Source organism: Coenobita brevimanus, chromosome 93 (assembly GCF_032717465.1).
Source record: "Coenobita brevimanus isolate Jiangsu-jjx chromosome 93, ASM3271746v2, whole genome shotgun sequence".
Classification (NCBI taxonomy): Eukaryota; Metazoa; Arthropoda; class Malacostraca; order Decapoda; family Coenobitidae; genus Coenobita; species Coenobita brevimanus.
This window is the reverse complement of record NC_137046.1, coordinates 27307415-27325295: the sequence shown is the minus strand read 5'-3', so window position 1 is coordinate 27325295 and position 17881 is coordinate 27307415. Positions and strand designations below refer to the sequence as shown.

The 17881-nt window shown below is 42.6% G+C and overlaps 1 protein-coding gene across 1 annotated transcript in view; it reads left to right on the top strand.

Moving 5' to 3' along the window:
- The window catches only part of Trpm (transient receptor potential cation channel, subfamily M), a 933145-nt gene that overhangs the window by 198997 nt on the left and 716267 nt on the right, over nt 1–17881 (top strand). The window contains exon 3 of the mRNA XM_080282376.1: nt 7998–8077. Coding sequence (XP_080138502.1) covers nt 7998–8077 — 80 coding nt within the window. The remainder of the gene's footprint in view (nt 1–7997; nt 8078–17881) is intronic.

Here is a 17881-nt window from a genome sequence, read left to right as displayed (position 1 = left end):
GGCAAATGGAATTCAATGTGGACAAGTGTCATGTAATCAAGTTTAGTAAAAGTGGAAAAAGACCTGATTGGGATTATACGCTAGGAAATAAAACCCTACACACGTCAGAAAGAGAGAAAGACCTAGGTGTGATTATCAATAACGGACTATCTCCGGCTGACCACATCAGCGAGAAGGTACGGAACATGTATACACTGCTTGCAAATATGAGAATAGCATTCACATACATAAATGAAGACATGCTAAGAAGGATAATAACATCATTCATCAGACCAACCCTGGCGTATGCATCAGTAGTCTGGAGTTCTCATCTCAAAAAACACACAGACAAGATTAAAAAAGTTCAAAGGGCCGCTACAAGATAGATACCAAGCTTAAGGGATCTAAGCTACGAAGAAAGACTAAATAAACTGAATCTATCAACACTACAGGATTGAAGGAATAGAGGTGACATGATAATGCTATATAAATGCATATCAGGGAAGGAGAAAATAGAGATAAATGATTACTTAACATATGGGGAAGCATCAGCAAGAGGACTGCAAAAAACTGCTTAAGAAGAGAGGTGATAAAGACGTAAGGAAATTCAGTTTCCCAAACAGAGCAATTGATCAATGGAATGCACTACCGAATGAAATAGTGTGTGCCAAAACAATTCACAAATTTAAGGATATGTACGATAAATATGGTTTAAGACACGGGACAGTACGAGCTTGACTCATTCCTGTAAAGATACAATTAGGTAAGAACACACACACATTTTATTGTATAGCATATACACCCGCGTGAAGTCCAAGGCATCTATCAGCCTCGTCCAAACCCTTAGGATTGCCCTTCTGTACCGTGATGTTCATGCATTTTTCTTTTACTCTTCCACCTACTGTCTGACCTTTTACTTCTACGCTTGCTGGTACATTTTCTAGGGGTTCAGTCAAGTCAGTTAGTCTTTGTTTCACCTGTTATCTTCTCTTTAAGCTACTTGTCCCGACCATCTCCTTTCCTGCTCCTTTCTGTCTTTAGCATCCTTCACTTTAGTCTGTGCTTTTAACCATGATGCCGAATTCCTGTGTAACTTTGTTATTCCCATCATTGATCTCTCCATTGCTTTTGTGTACTCGTTTGCTTACTGTCTGTGGGTTTTATGAGTTTTAAAGTTTCTCATCCTTGGGTCATTGTTGAGTGTGCGCTATACATGCACAGCCACATTCACTTCCCACATTCACTTCCCACACTCACATTCACATACTCACATTCACATCCATAGGATTAGACTGTAGCACCATTCGAGCAGGGCAGTACTCCCAAGGTATGGATGGAAAGCTGATGAGCTCCCGTTTCATCAGCTCACGGGACTAGTTCCTGACAATCCCCTTTTGTTGTACGTTTTCATTGTTTTCGTAACACAGAGTAGGCCAGCATACTCTTCAATACAAATTTCTCTGTCAGCATCACACTACATGCACATTACACACTACAATTTCTATTTAGAAAAAAAAAAAAAATCTTTTAACCGAGCCTCGGAGTCTCCAGGGGTGTGGGAACATAAGTACCCCCACCATCCGCCTGTTTCCTGGTGACGACTCAACAAGTTGCCTGGAACTACTGTCTGACTCACTTCATTTCTGCATCATTATCGGTCTTTCCTCTAACTTTCTCCCTGTTGAGCACCTCCTCTTCTCCTCTAAACCTCACTTTCTGTTCTTAACTGAGACTCAGCTGTCTGAGGCAAATGATAGAAAACCCTTCTCTGTACCCTCTTACTTTCTCTATACTCATTTCAAAGCCGAAGGTGGCTGTTTTGTATATGTACGCAACAATTTATCTTGCTCTCGTGTTCCTGAACTTGATTCTTCTGAATTTTCTACTTTCTGGCTTCGGCTTTCCTGTCATTCTCTGACTAATTATATCTGTGTTGTTTACTTATCTCCAAATTCTACTGACTATGAAAAGTTCTTCGACTATCCTACTTCTACAGTGGAACACATCCTATCTGTATCTCCTTTAGCTGAAATCTCCTTTCTAGGAGATTTCAATGTTTAACACCTAATGGCTTTCATCTCCTTTCACTGATCCATCTGGTGAACAAACCTACATCTTTTCTACCCTTAATGACCTAGGGCAGCTTTTACAGCATCTTACCCATATCTCTGACAGCATTGGAGAGAGGTCCAACATACTTGACGTCTTTCTTACAAATAATCCTTCAGCTTATGCTGTTAATCTTTCCTCTCGGTTGGGCTCCTTCGGTCACAACCTCATTACCTTATTCTGTCCTATCACTCCAGTACGGCCTGTGGACCCTCCAAAGAAAAATTGGTTGTGTCACTTTGAGCTGCTGATTGGGAGGCCCTCAGGCAGTACTACTTTGACTTTCCCTGGAATGATTATTTTTACCATGGCTGGGAGCCATCTGAGTGTGCCTTGCACGTTACGGAAATTATTCTATTGGGCATGGAAGCATACATTCCTTTCTCATATCTTTTGACTAATGCAAAAAAGCCTTGGTTTAATCACGCTTGTTCTAATGCTGTCCACAAAAGGAGATGTTCTTCACTCTGCTAAAAATTATTTCATCCACACTAAATGCTTTCAGCTCTCCTACTCGAATTCTTCTCGCTCCTTCTGCCACCTTGCCAAAAACCTTTCTAACAACTTTACCTCATCATCCTTCCCTTCTCTTTTCTACTCTGATGGCACTGCATCTATTTCTTCTACTGATAAAGCAGATCTCTTCGCTCTGACTTTTTCCTTCAATTCCACATTAAATGATTCCAGTGCCACTCCACCATCACTTCCTCCCTCTGACTTCCTCATGGCTGACATTAAAATTTCTTCAACTGGTGTATTTTCTGCCATCACTGGCTACAGTACTAACAGGGCATATGGGCCTGATGTGGTCCCTCCTGTTGTTTTCAAGAACTGTGCTTCTGTACTTAACACCCTGCTTAAGTAAACTCTTTTGCCTTTGTCTATTAACTTGTACCTTTCCTTCTTGCTGGAAGTTTGCTCTCATTCAGCTTGTCCCAGAAAAGGTGACCAGTCCCAGCTCTTTAACTATTACCCAGTTTCATTAACATCCTGTGTCTCAAAAGTATTCTGTTCTGTTCTTAACAGAAAAATTTTAAAGCATCTTTCCTTTCTAATCGTCAGTATGGGTTCCGTCAGGGATGCTCCACTGGCGATCTTCTCACCTACCTTTCAGACTCCTGGTCATCTTCCTTTGGGGAATTTGGTGAAAGCTATACCATTGCACTAGACATCCCGAAGGCTTTTGATCGAGTCTGGCATAAATCTTTTATTTCCAAACTGCCCTCTTACGGCTTCTATCCTTCTGTGTGCCTTCATCTATAGCTTCCTTTCTGGTCAGTCAATAGCTGCTGTTGTAGATAGCCACCATTCTTCTCCTAGATCAACAGTGGTGTTCTTCAGGGTTCTGTCGTCTCACCAATTCTCTTCCTTTTATTCATCAGTGACCTTCTAAGCTGTACATTTAACCCTATCCACTCATACACTGAATGATTCTACCCTTCACCTTTCCATTCAGTTCCCACAACGTCCATCTCAGCAGTTACTTTAACAAACAAAGGATGAGGCTATGGCACACCTAATTTTTGACTGTGGTAAAAGTAATCTTGTTTTTAATGCATTAAAGACTCGGTTCTTACACATATCAACCCGACAAAATCTTCCACAGGAATACCCACTAATGTTTAATAATATCCAGCTCAATCCTGCAGCATCATTAAACATATATGGGGTTTCATTCTCTCGGGATTTATCTTGGAAAGATCATATTACATCTCTTGTAAAATCTTCATCCAAAAGATTAGGTGTGCTAAGCCGACTCTGTACCTTCTTAACCCCTGCATGATTGTTGACTTTATACACGGATTTTATTCGCCCCCTGTGTAGAGTACAACTCTTATGTGTGGGGAGACTCCCCACATACAGCTCTTCTCAATAGGGTGGAGTCAATGGCTTTTTATCGCATTAACTCTCCTCCTTTTACTGGCTTCCTTCAACCTCTGTCTCTTCACCTCACTGTTGCATCTTTATCTCTCTTCTATCGGTGTGTCCATGGTCACTGCTCCTCTGAACTTCATGCTTGCATCCCTCCACCTCTACGACGGGCACGAACAAACTCTCATCCCTTTTCACCTCAGTTCTTTAATGCAAGAGTTAGCAGTTACTCCCACTCCTTCATTTATGCAACAGGTCAACTCTGGAGCTGTCTTCCCGTGCCTGTATTTCCTGCTTCCTATGATCTCCAGTCTTTCCAACGCGGTGTGTCAAGGCATCTCGAAATGAATGAATCTTGACTTTGGCTCTCTCTTGTACTGTTTCTTTTTTATCTTGGAAGGAACTTTTTTTTTTTTAATGTGAGGAAGAAGGAACCAAAGGCTATGAGCCCGCAAAACTGTTCCCTCCAAGAGAAAAACAAAATACAACAGAGAGCCAAATTTCAGATCCATTCATTTCGAGATGCCTGGACACATTGCGTTTGAAAGACTGGAGATCATAGGAAGCAGGAAATACAGACAGAGGGAGACAGTTCCAGAGTTGACCTGTTGCATAAATGAAGGACTGGGAGTAACGGTTAACTCTTGCATTAGAGAGTTGGACAGAAAAGGGGTGAGAGATTGCTGCTAGACGGGTGCTACGCGCCCGTCGTAGAAGTGGAGGAATGCAAGCAGACAGTTCAGAGGAGCAGTGACCATTGAAGTAGCGATAGAAAAGAGATAAAGATGCAACAGTGCGGCGAAGAGACAAAGGTTGAAGGGAGTCAGTAAGAGGGGGAGAGTTAATGAGACGAAAAGCCTTTGACTCCACCCTATTGAGAAGAGCTGTATGTGGGGAGCCTCCCCACACATGAGAGTTGTACTCCACACAGGGGCGGATAAAACCCCTGTATAGAGTGAACAATTGTGCAGGGGCAAAGAAGGAAAGGAGTCGGCTTAGTACACCCAATCGCTTGGAAGCAGATTTTACAAGAGATTTAATATGATCTTTCCAAGACAAGTCCCGAGCAAATGAAACCCCAAGCATGTTCAACGATGATGCGGGATTACGTTGAGTATTATTAAACATAAGTGGGTATACCTGTGGAAGATTTTGTCGAGTTGACAGGTGCAAAAACTGAGTCTTTGATGCATTAAAAACAACCAGATTATTTTTACCCCAGTCAGAGATACGAGCCAAACCAGACATTAGGTGTGCCATAGCCTCATCCCTTGCCTGCTGAAGTAACTGCTGAGATGGATGTTGTGGGAATCGAATGGAAAAGTGAAGGGTTGAGTCATCAGCATATGAGTGGATAGGATTAGATGTACAGCTTACAAGGTCATTGATGAATAAAAGGAAGAGAGTTGGTGATAGGACAGAGCCCTGAGGAACACCACTGTTAATAGATCTAGGAGAACAATAGCGGCTATAGAACGACCAGAAAGGAAGCTAGAGATGAAGGCACAGATTGAAGGATAGAAACCGTAAGAGGGCAGTTTGGAAATTAAAGATTTATGCCAGACTCAATCGAAAGCCTTTGAGATGTCAAGTGCAATGACAAAGCTTTCGCCAAAGTCCCGAAAGGAGGATGACCAGGAGTCTGAAAGGTAGGTGAGAAGATCGCCTGTGAAGCGTCCCTGATGGAACCCATACTGACGATCAGAAAGAAGGTTGAAATATGAAAGATGCTTTAAAATTTTTCTATTAAGAATAGACTCAAAAACTTTTGAGATACAGGATGTTAAAGCAATTGGGCGATAGTTAGAGGGTTGGGAATGGTCACCCTTCTTTGGGACTGGCTGAATGAGAGCAAACTTCCAGCAAGAAGGAAAGGTACAAGTTGACAGACAAAGGCGAAAGAGTTTGCCTAGGCAGGGTGTAAGCACAGCACAGTTCTTGAGAACAACAGGAGGGACTCCATCAGGCCCATATGCCTTGTTCAGAGGCCACCAATGGCAGAAAATACATCTGCTGAAGAAATTTTAATGTTAGCCATGAGGAAGTCAGAGGGGGGAACTGATGGCGGAACAGCACCGGAATCGTCTAAGGTGGAATTGGAGGAGAAAGTGTGAGCGAAGAGATCTGCTTTATCAGTAAAAGAAATAGCTACAGAGCCACCAGAGTAGAAAAGAGGAGGGAAGGACAATGAGGTAAAGTTGTTAGAGAGGTTTTTGGCAAGGTGCCAGAAGGAGCAGGAAGAGTTTGAGTTGGAGAGTTGAGAACATTTTGTACGGATGAAATTATTTCTAGCAGAGCGAAGAACAGACTTAGCACGATTCTGGGCAGAAATGTATAAAAGATGTAATTCAGGGGTGGGTTGGCTCTGGTACCTTTTATAAGCCCTCTCCTTGTTGCAGACAGCATTAGAACAAGCATGATTAAACCAAGGCTTTCTTGCATTAGTCAAAGGATATGAGAAAGGAATGTATGCTTCCATGCCCGAGAGAATAATTTTCCGTAATGCACAAGGCACACCCAGATGGCTCATGGCCATGAAAGCAATAATCATTCCAGGGAAAATCAAAGAAGTACTGCCTGAGGGCCTCCCAATCCGCAGCTCCAAAGTGCCAGAGACGACGTTTTTCTGGAGGGTCCGCAGGCCGTACCGGAGCGATAGGACAGGTTAAGGTGATAAGGTTGTGATCGGAGGAGCCCAACGGAGAGAAAAGATTAACTGTGTAAGCAGAAAGATTAGTTGTAAGGAAGAGATCAAGTATGTTGGAGCTCTCTCCAAGGCGGTCAGGGATACGGGTAGGGTGCTGTACAAGCTGCTCTAGGTCATTAAGGATAGAAAAGGTGTAGGCTTGTTCGCCAGGTGGATCAGTGAAAGGAGAGGAGAGCCAAAGGTAGTGGTGAACATTGAAATCTCCAAGAATGGAGATTTCAGAGAAAGGAGAGATGGATAGAATGTGTTCCATCATAGAAGTAAGTGAGTCAAAGAATTTTTGATAGTCAGTAGAATTAGGAGATAAGTAAATAGCACAGATATATTTAGTCAGAGCATGACAGGAAAACCGAAGCCAGAGTGTAGAGAATTCAGAAGAATCGAGTTCAGGAACACGAGAGCAAGATAAGTTGTTTCATATATATACACAACAGCCACCTTTGGCTTTGAAATGAGTATAGAGAAAGTAGGAGGATACAGAAAAGGGTTTGCTGTCAGTTGCCTCACAGCTGAGTCTCAGTTAGGAAAAGAAGGTGAGGTTTAGAGAAGGAGAGGTGGTGCTCAACAGAGCGAAAGTTAGAGGAAAGGCCACGAATGTTGCAGAAATGAAGAAGAAGAGAGTCAGACAGTTGTTCCAGGCACCTTGAGTCGTCAGCGGGAGAGGGGCTGAAGGTGGGGGCATTTATGGTCCCCCCTCCCCTGGGGACTCCGAGGCTATGTTTTTCGAAGCCATTTTTGAAAATTTTGAAAAGAAAGTGTGGTGGGTACTGTCCATGTAGTTTGGTGTTGATAGTTGGAGAAACTTGTATTGGAGAGCATGCTGGTCTACTCTCTGTGTTACTGAGACACTGAAAAAGTTCAGCAAAGGGGGATGGTCGGGACCTAGTCCCGAGGGCTGATGAAATGGGAGCTCCAGCTCTCCCTGTCATCAGCTTTCCATCCACCTTGGGAGTACTGCCCTGCTTGACTGGTGCTACAGTCTACTCCACTGCATGCTTCTGGCCTTTGGTTCCTTTTTCCTTGCATATATTTAAAAAAAAATCAAGTAAATATCCATTCCCATATATATTTTATACCTGAACCAGTTACCAAACATCAACATGTTGAACCCACGTATTTGATCATGTTTGTTTGCTTTGTGTGTCATATTTTTCGCGTCTTTAAACCTTTATAGAATACCGTCACTGTGCCATACCCTTTTAAAATATTTTCTAGGAGCTTCTTCTCATGCTGGAGACTTTTAGTTTAGAGGTTTTGACTGTTCAGCATGGGTTTAGTCTCGTGCATTGGTAATAATTAGTTCGATATAAATTATTCACCTTTGTTTCAGCTTCAGCCGCGGTGGGTGGAAACTGTCTTCAACAAGCGGGAGTGCATTAAGTTCATTCCCAGCAGCAAAGATAATGCCAGGTTAGTGTTACTGTGATTAATCATTTGCCAAACAGGCTCCCCCTTTCCATATTTCCTGTTGAAATGAGTCTTTCACATGTTATTTGTTATGCTTCATAGATACAGGTCTTTTTTTTTTATTTTTTTATTTTACTTGTGAAGTACGTAAAGACTTAATTATGCCACATACCATCACCCCGATGAAGTTACCAAGAGGAAAACTTGTTGCCAAACTCCAAACGCACGTCTTACGTTTGGCGTAATTTCAAATTCTGTACCAATATGTTAGATTTGGACAACTGCAGTTGATTATGTTAGGAAAGGTTAGATTAGATTATGATGAGATAGGTCAGGTTAGAATAGGTTACCTTATGATAGATTAGCATAGGTTTAATAAGTCAGGACAGACTGACCAGATCTATCCTGAAAAGTGTTCTGGGGCTCTCAAAGGTTAGGCTAAGTGGCAATCGTAGATGGATAAAATTAAGGAGAGTCTGGAGGGGGAGGGGCAGGCCCCCCAGTTAGGGAAACTTGGTTAGGATTTTTTTTTTTTTTTTTTTTTAAATAACAGAATGGAGGAAGGAAAAACAAATGAGTAAAAAAAAAAAATCCATACTGGTGTCCTCTGTTCATAAAATATCTGTAACAGTTAGACTTGAACAGTTGTGGGTTGAAATTTGGAGGAAAACAACTCTGGGGAAGCGAGTTCCAGAGAGATCCAGTTCGGGGAATGAAAGAACTCTGATAGGCAGAAGTTCTGCAATGTGGCTGAGTGACATTCCAGTCATGAGTGCTACCAGATGCCTGTGTAGCACGAGGGAAGGCATGGAGAGGTGGCACCATGGACGCAACTTCGTCTGAGCATTTGCCAAAAACATATCTGTAAAATAATGCAAGGGAGGCAACATTCCATCTTACTTGCTGGGGACTTCGTCTGAGCATTTGCCAAAAACATATCTGTAAAATAATGCAAGGGAGGCAACATTCCTTCTTACTTGCAGGGAAGGTAGTTTATATGTAATGGCAGGGTTGTTAATGATTCTAACAGCTTTATTCTGAATTTTGTCTAGTTGTCTTAATGCAACCTCTCCACAACCATTCCACAAGGGTGAGCAATATTCAAGCTGAGAGCACACATGACTCTTATAAATTATAGCTAACTGCTCATCGGCGAAGGATGGGTTAAGTTACCTGTACAGTAGAGTGGATCATTAGGATTCCTATAAATTTTATTGTATGATGCACTGACATGCGTTGTCAGCGAGATCGTTGGGTAAAATCAATGCGCCCAGTAGGGGTACGTTTGAACTGGTGACTTCCTTAAAAAAACCAAAACAGGTGTATTTTGTTTTTTTCTAATCACTTTCTCCTGTCAGAATTCAGTATATACTTACCTGTATTGCATGTGTAACAAAATTACTTTCCTTCAGATCATGAGTTTGTTAGAATATGGTTGGAATCGCCGCCACCGTTTAGTAAACAATTACAGTATCTTATTCTGTTTTGATTTTTAAGTATTAATATCTCTTCCTTGTATTTATTTCTTTCTGCATGTATCAAAAATAAAGCTGAAATGTGATGTTGCTAAACGATGACAACCATGTACTGTATAACAAATACAGCAGACGACGCCAACATTCCCAGAACATCTATCTGTAGCCAGACGCCATAATCCCTGAAGCCATAGGGTAGCCGTTTGTCTTTGAGTTAGTGGTTTTACAAGGAGGGGCCACAGAGCTCTATGATATGGAGGGGCTTTCAAATCATGGGTAGCGCCGGGTAGTTCATGTGCCCGCCGCCAGGGACCCAGGGCAGCGCTGATGATGTTTACTGTACGCACAACACCTGACGCCCGTGCCTTTTGAACTCAGCCAATGAATCCTTAGTACCGTGGTCCACTGCGCAGCTAAAATATAGTGCCATGGTCCACTGCGCAGCTTAGGCTACCATGGTCCACTGTGCAGCTTATGAAGGCAACAGCGAAACAGACAGCAAGCGAATATACTGGAGGCGACGAGTGGGGTGTTTCAATATGGCGGCCAAAGTCATGCGCGCTGCGGAGATAGCCCCTCGTGATAGAGCTCAGTGGGAGGGAGGGACACTAACCAATCCGGCAACCCACTCGTTGACACGTAGAGTACACATGTGGGTTGGTTATATGGTTATCACTAAGCGTTGAAAATGTTTCCTGGCATACAGGAAACCATAGTTGAAAGTAGAGAAGGATTAATACATTAAAAATGGTTCAATGAAATGTTACAGACTACCTGCATGTCAGAAGTTTCAGAGGACGTTTCTTTCACTTCCCAGGGGATGAAAAGGAAATAAAGGGTGGTTAAAGCTAAAAAGTTGAGCTGACAAATCTGCTCTGTTGTCGTGGTCGGTATTAGTAGGTCCAACAAGATTTTCACCCAGCCTGGAAGTTCCCATTTTGTGTGTGTGTGTGTATATACCTATTTGTAGTATACAGGAATTGAGCAATGCTCGTGTTGTCCTGTCTCCATATCCACATTTATCAAGTCTACCTTTACACACATGAATGTTTTTCTCATGCACCACCTCTTTGTCTAAGTCGTTCCAAATATATAAGTATTTACCTAATATACCTAATTGTGATATACAGTGGGGCACCAATTTTCACGCCTAATTGGGTCCAAAAATAATGCGCGAAAGTGGAATTAGCGAAAGTTGGGGCATTGTCTTTATGGCAAAAAGGCTAATTGGTTCCCGGTTATCCTAAAGTAACATCAGATTTTCATTTTCACTTGCAATACAGTACATCAAATCACTATTGTACATTGCATTGTGAGATACAAACAATAAAAACTGTACAGTACACATTATATGAGGAGAAACATACCACAGAGACCAGGTTGAGGTGTTTAATGGATGTTGGGGGTAAGTATCCGAGGCGCGTGGCGGGCTTATTTAGCCACGCCAGACGTATTGGCGCCACCTCTTGCTGCCTCGCTACCACTCTCTCTCTCTGCCTCCTCAGATGCAACTTGATGCAACACTTCCACTCTGTGCTGAATTTCCCTTTGTGCTAGGTTCTCTTGAACAAATCCATCGAAATCTTCATCCAGGTTAAGCTCCTCTATGGCACTGTCAGTAGGGATAGCACTATGGTGCTATGGCCTTGGCCTTTCCTCCCGACTTTGAATGTCCCGGCCACTTTTTATCACCACCACTGCCTCCCGGCCCTCCCCCCACACCGCCAGGCTCTCCCCCCACACCACCAGGCCCTTTCCCCACACTACCAGGTATAGTAGAGGCCAATGAACCGTGAGAATCCAAAACAATGGAGCTAGCACGCTCGTACACAATGGCGGGAATGGGTGGACAGAGTGTTGACATGACGTCACTCAAGATGGCGGTGGGTTGCGGGCGGGCGGTGCAGGAAATTCAGTGTTCAAAATATTGTCCCAAACCCAAAATTTGTGCGCGAAAATCGATTTTTTTCAAGCGAAAGTGGAAGTTAGGGAATATTTGGTGCATGCCGCGAAAGTGGATTCCGCGAATCCTGCTGTAGCGAAAGTTGGTGCACTACTGTACACGGAATGTACTATGCTCGTGGGTTTCCGTCGCGGTTTCTCAGTAAGTCAAATTTAGCTTTAAACTCATTTAAGTTTTTAGACTGGACGATCTCTTTGTCCAGGCTATTCCATAAGTCTATACTTCTGTAAGGAAAGCTATATTTCTTGATATCCTTCAAGCAGCTTGACTTTTTCAATTTCATTCCGTGTCCTCTTGTTGCTCTCTTATCCCATACAAACAGATCTTCTTTGTCAATTTTATCTACTCCCATCATGGTCCTGAACACTGCAATCATGTCTCCCCTTTTTCTCCTTTCCTCTAAGGAAGGCAAATCCAGTTTTTCCAGCCTCTCTCTGTATGACAGGTCTGTCAGACTGGGGACCATCTTGGTTGCTGTTCTTTGTATTCTCTCAATCTTGTTTATATCTTTCTTTTTGTGTGGGGACCACACTACCACTGCATATTCTAACCTGGGGCGGATCATGGCCACTGTCATTTTTTTCATCATCTCCTCATCCATATAATGAAATGCTACTCTTATGTTAGTCAAGAGTTTATAAGTCTCTCCAACTATCTTGTTAATGTGCTTTTCTGGTGACAAACTATCTTGGACCAGCACTCCCAAATCTTTCTCTTCTCTCCTTTTTGTGATTAATTCATTACCCAACAAATAATTCAGTGATGGCCTCTTGGTACTTTTACCCATTTCCAATATTTTACATTTCTTTACATTAAATTTCATTTCCCCCGTCCGGCTCCAATTGTGTATCCTATCCAAATCCTCCTGCAGTATTTTACAATCCTCCTCGACCTCTACCTTCCTCAAGATCTTTACATTATCAGCAAACAGACTTGCATAACTGTTCACTCCATCTACCATATCATTTACGTAAATCAGGAACATTACTGGCGCCAACACCGAGCCTTGAGGGACTCCACTTGTTACTTCCCTCCATCCAGACATCCTATCCTTTATTACTGTCCTCATTTGTCTGTCTCTCAAAAAGTCTCTCATCCATTCCAGAAGTTTCCCCTTCAGTCCTCCTATATATTCTAGTTTCCACATTAGTCTCTTATGAGGTACCTTGTCAAAGGCCTTCTCTAAGTCTAAGTACACACAATCCACCCAACCATCTCTCTCCTGTACCACGTCAATCGCTCTTGAGTAAAAACTCAACAAGTTAGAAACACATGACCTTCCACTTCTGAATCCAAACTGACATTCAGCCAAAATATTCATCTCTTCCAGATATTTTATCCATCTGTCTTTCAGGATTCTCTCACACAATTTTGCGTCCATGCTGGTTAGAGACACTGGTCTATAATTCAGGGGTTCTTCCCTGTTTCCTCCCTTGTAAATTGGTACCACATTTGCCCTCTTCCATTCTTGTGGCACTTTCCCCTCTTCCAGTGAGCATACGATTAAACTGTGAATTTTATCCGCCAGTTGTTCTCTGCATTCCTTCAGTACCCAATTAGAAATTCCATCAGGTCCTGGGGCTTTCCTTACATCTTGAATTTCCAGTAATTTATACACTTCCTGTACCTCCACTTTTATATCTTTTATCACCGGAACATTTCTAATCACTCCCTCCCTTTCCACAAGCCTTTTCTTTAGTGAAAACTGACTGGAAACGTTTGTTCATTATTTCTGCTTGCATTGCCGCATCCTTAAAGATTCTCCTTCTACTTTCAATTTGGTGATTCCTTCCTTTTCTTTCAGTTTACCATTAACAAATCTATAAAACAGTTTGGGTTCATCCTTGCATTTGTCTATTATACCTTTTTCAAAATTCCTTTCTTCTTCTCTACATATTCCTGTGTATTCATTTCTTGTTCTTTTATATTCTTCCTTTGTTCTGTTGTTACCTCTCTTTCTCCAAGTGTTCCACGCCTTATCTCTCTCTTTTTTTGCTATCATACACCTTCTATTAAACCACTCCTTTTTCCTGTTTTCTTTCCCTCTTACTCTTGGTACAAATTTTTCCACTCCCAGATTATAGAGGTCTAGAAAGATATCCCACTTCCTCTGTATCTCTCTTGTTTCTCTGAATTTTCTCCAATCCGCATTATCAAAAAAGTTTCTCAATCTTGTAAAATTTGCTTTGCCAAAGTTGTATCTTCCCTGTCTATGAAGCTCGTCTCTTGGCTCGACGTTCCCTATTAACATCTGGAACTCAATGACCACATGATCACTTTTTCCTAAAGGACAGAGATATTTCAATGATTCTATTACATCGGGTTCTTTGGTGAACAGTAAATCTAACCTTGCTGGTGTGTCCTCACCTCGAAACCGTGTCTCTTCTTTGACCCATTGCGTCATCACATTATTCATTATTATATTTAATAACATAATGCCCCACGAATCCTCACCGACTCCCGAGTACCATTCCTCCCAATTCACCTCTTTACAGTTAAAGTCACCCACCAAAATTATATTATTGCTTTTCTCAATTATTTTTTGCAAATAGCTAGCCATATCTGACAACATCTCATGGTATTCGTCATCCTTCCATACTCTCGTCTTCGGGGGAACATACACTACCGCCATATCTCTCTTAACATTCTCTCCAGTTTCTAATTTCATATACTGTATATCACTGTATACCCCTGGGGGTAGGGGGGTTTTCAAGAATACTCCCCCAGTATCCCTGCTTGTCGTAAAAGGTGACTAAAAGGGTTGGCGGAGGGTTAGTGCCCCTCCCCGGAAAACAACTAACTAAAAAAACAAACAAGAAGCCTCGGACAAGCGTCCGCATTCTCAGTGGGTTTGGGGAATTTGTAACTCCTCTTCGTTAGCGATTTATTCTGCACCCTTCAACATCCCCTTATATGTTACTCATATGAGCTATGTCGATGTTAAGATGATGTAAATAGCACACAGGGAAATGTTAAAGTGTAATATGCAAAATAAACTGCTAAGGAAGAGGTACAAGGAAGTCTGCTATGTCACTCAGAATACGCCGCAAGGACTGACCAAACGATGACGACCCAGGACCGGACAAAGGACTTGGTAATGAGTACATGGAATGTAAGAGGAGCGAATGATGAGGTGAAAGAGAGAGAGATTGTCCATGTGCTTGAGGGTGCGAAAGTGGATGTATGTGGAATAACTGAAACAAAATGGTGAGGAGAAAGTGTGAGAGAATGGGAGTATGGATGGGGTATATGTGCAGGAGTAGATGAGAATGAGAGGGCAAAGGAAGGAGTGTGTATAGTTGTGAGTAAAAGATGGAAGAAGAGCATAAGACAGTATGGATCAGTTGGGTCAAGGATTGTGTGGGTAAAGTTGAAAGTTGGAATACAAATGTGGGCGATTGTGTGTGTGTATGCGCCAACGCAAGATCGTGCTAGAAGAGTGAGAGAAGAGTTCTAGACAAATGTGGAAGTGTGCATGGAAAAGTTTGGAAGGAATGAGAGAGTGTTTTTGATTGGTGATATGAATGGTAAAGTTGGTAATGTGAAGGTGGATGGAATAGTTGGTGAGTGGGGTGTGCCTGCTGAGATAGATGAGAATGGGAGTGCGTTAGTGGACATTTGTGTTGGGAGGGGGTTGGTGATAGCCAATACCCTCTTCAGGCATAAAATGATCCACAGGTATACATGGCGAGTGATGAGAAGGGTGGGTGGTGAACTGAATGAAAGGAAGGCAATGATTGATTATGTGTGTGTGGATGAAAGGATGTGAAGATGTGTAAAGGATGCAAGAGTGTATAGAGGTTGCGGGAGTGGACTTTCTGACCACTACTTGGTGGTGGCCAGAATTAGGATGCAAGTAAGATGGAGGAATAGAAGAAGGGAAAGACGAGAGGAAGGAGTAGCTGCAAGGAGAGTGGAAAGGTTACAAGAGGATAAGAAAAAGGCAGAGTATAAGAGAGAAGTGGAGAAACGATTGGGCAAATATGAATTCGAGCAGATGGGAGACGTTGAAGGTGTGTGTAAGATATTTACAGAAGAAATATGTGCAGCATGTGATGTGGTGTGTGGAAGGAAGAGAAAACGGGGGGGGTGCAAGGAACAGCGTGGTGGACTGAAGAGGTGAAACAGGCTGTGGCACAAAAGAAGAAAGCATACAATGAATGGATGAGAAATAGGGGCGTGGAAGAAGTTGAGAGGCGGAAGAGAGAGTTATATGTGGAAAGGAAGAGAGAGGTGAAAAGATTAGTAAGAGAGAGTAAGAAGAGAGTGGATGAGGATTTGGAAGGAATTTGAGTGTAAAGTGGAGGGACTGTAAGAAAATGTTCTGGAGAGAAGTGAAAAGAGTAAGACAGGGTGGAAGTGAAGTTAGCAGGGGAGTGAAAGATAAAAATGGTAGATTACTAGTGGAGAAGGGAGAAAAAGTGAGCAGATGGAGAGAACACTTTAAGGAATTGTTGAACGTAGAGGATGGAAGTAATGCGAGTATAAGTGGCTGGGGAATGGCTGGGAGAAGGAGGGAGGTGAGAAGACAGGAAGAAATCAGTAGGATAGAAGTTGTGGAAGCAGTGAAGAAAGTTAAATCAGGGAAAGCCCCAGGAATTGATGGAGTGTGTGGTGAAATGCTGAAGCATGGGGGAGAGATAGTAGTAGAATGGATGTGGAAGATGTGCAGATTGGCCTGGGAGGAAGGTAGAGTCCCGGAGGATTGGAAGTCAGGTATAATTATTCCCTTGTACAAAGGAAAAGGGGAAAAAGAAGTGTGTGGTAATCATAGGGGCATTTGTCTTCTTAGTATAATAGGAAAAGTGTATGGTAGGATACTTATAGACAGAGTTAGAGAAAGAACAGAGAAATTAGTTGGAGAAGAACAGGGAGGCTTTAGGAAGGGAAGAGGTTGTGTAGATCTGATATTCATTCTTAGATCTTTAGTGGAAAAGTTTCTAGAGAAGGGAAAGAAGTTGTATGCGGCTTTCATGGATTTGGAGAAAGCATATGACAGGGTGGATAGACAAGGATTGTGGAAAGTGTTAAGAATATATGGTGTAGATGGGAAGTTGTTGAATGCTGTGGAGAGTATGTACGATGGTGCGAAGGCTGCAGTGCGTGTGGATGGTGAACTAAGTGAATTTTTCTCTTTGAAAGTTGGTTTGAAACAGGGATGTGTCATGTCTCCATGGTTGTTCAATCTGTACATGGATGGGTTAATAAAAGAGGTACAAGGTAGGGTAGTGGATGTTGGAGTGGCCCTGGTGAGAGAGGATAGTGTTTGGAAACTCCCTGTACTGTTGTTTGCAGATGATACTGTGTTGTTGAGTGAAGACGAAGGGGAGCTGCAAGGCTTGGTGGATGAGTTTGAGAGAGTGTGTAAGAAACGGAATCTAAAGGTGAATGTAGGGAAGAGTAAAGTGATGGTCTTTGAGAGAGGTGAAGTTAGTGAATGTACAGCGAGGTTGGATGGTGAGGAATTGGAAAATGAGTACGTTTAAGTATTTGGGTAGTGTGATGAGTAAGGATGGAGGTTAGGAGGGTGAAGTGCTTGAAAGGGTACAGCAGGGAAGAAAGGTTGCTGGTTCCTTGAAAGCAGTGATAAGAAACAGGGAAGTGAGCATGGAAGTGAAAAAGTTACTACATGACAGTATTGTGATACCAACTCTAACGTACGGAAGTGAAGCTTGGACATTGTTGGAAGGACACAAGTCAAGAGTGAGAGCCATGGAAATGAGTTATTTAAGAGGAGCCTGTGGAGTCACGTGGAGAGACAGGCTGACAAATGAGGATATAAAGGAGCGTTGTGGTGTGGATGTGGATGTGATAGGAAGCGTTATGAGGAACACACTGAGGTGGTTTGGCCATGTGGAGAGGATGGAGGGTGAAAGACTGACGAAGAGAGTGTATGTGAGTGAGGTGGAGGGGGGAAGAGGGAGGGGGAGGCCGAGGATGAGATGGAGGGATGGGGTGGAGAGGTATATGAGAGAGGGGGGTGTGAGTTGGGAGCTGGGCAGTGAAATGGCGGGGGACAGGGTGACTTGGAGGCGATTTGTTTGTGGCCACCCCAAACGGGATTGAGGTGTCTGGCAATAGATAGATAGAATAACATAATGCCCCACGAATCCTCACCGCCTCCCGAGTACCATTCCTCCCAGTTCACCTCTTTACAGTTAAAGTCACCCACCAAAATTATATTATTGCTTTTCTCAATTATTTTTTGCAAATAGCTAGCCATATCTGACAACATCTCGTGGTATTCGTCATCCTTCCATGCTCTCGTCTTTGGGGGAACATACACTACCGCCATATCTCTCTTAACATTCTCTCCAGTTTCTAATTTCATATACTGTATATCACTTCAGCCCTGCCTTCTCCCATTTC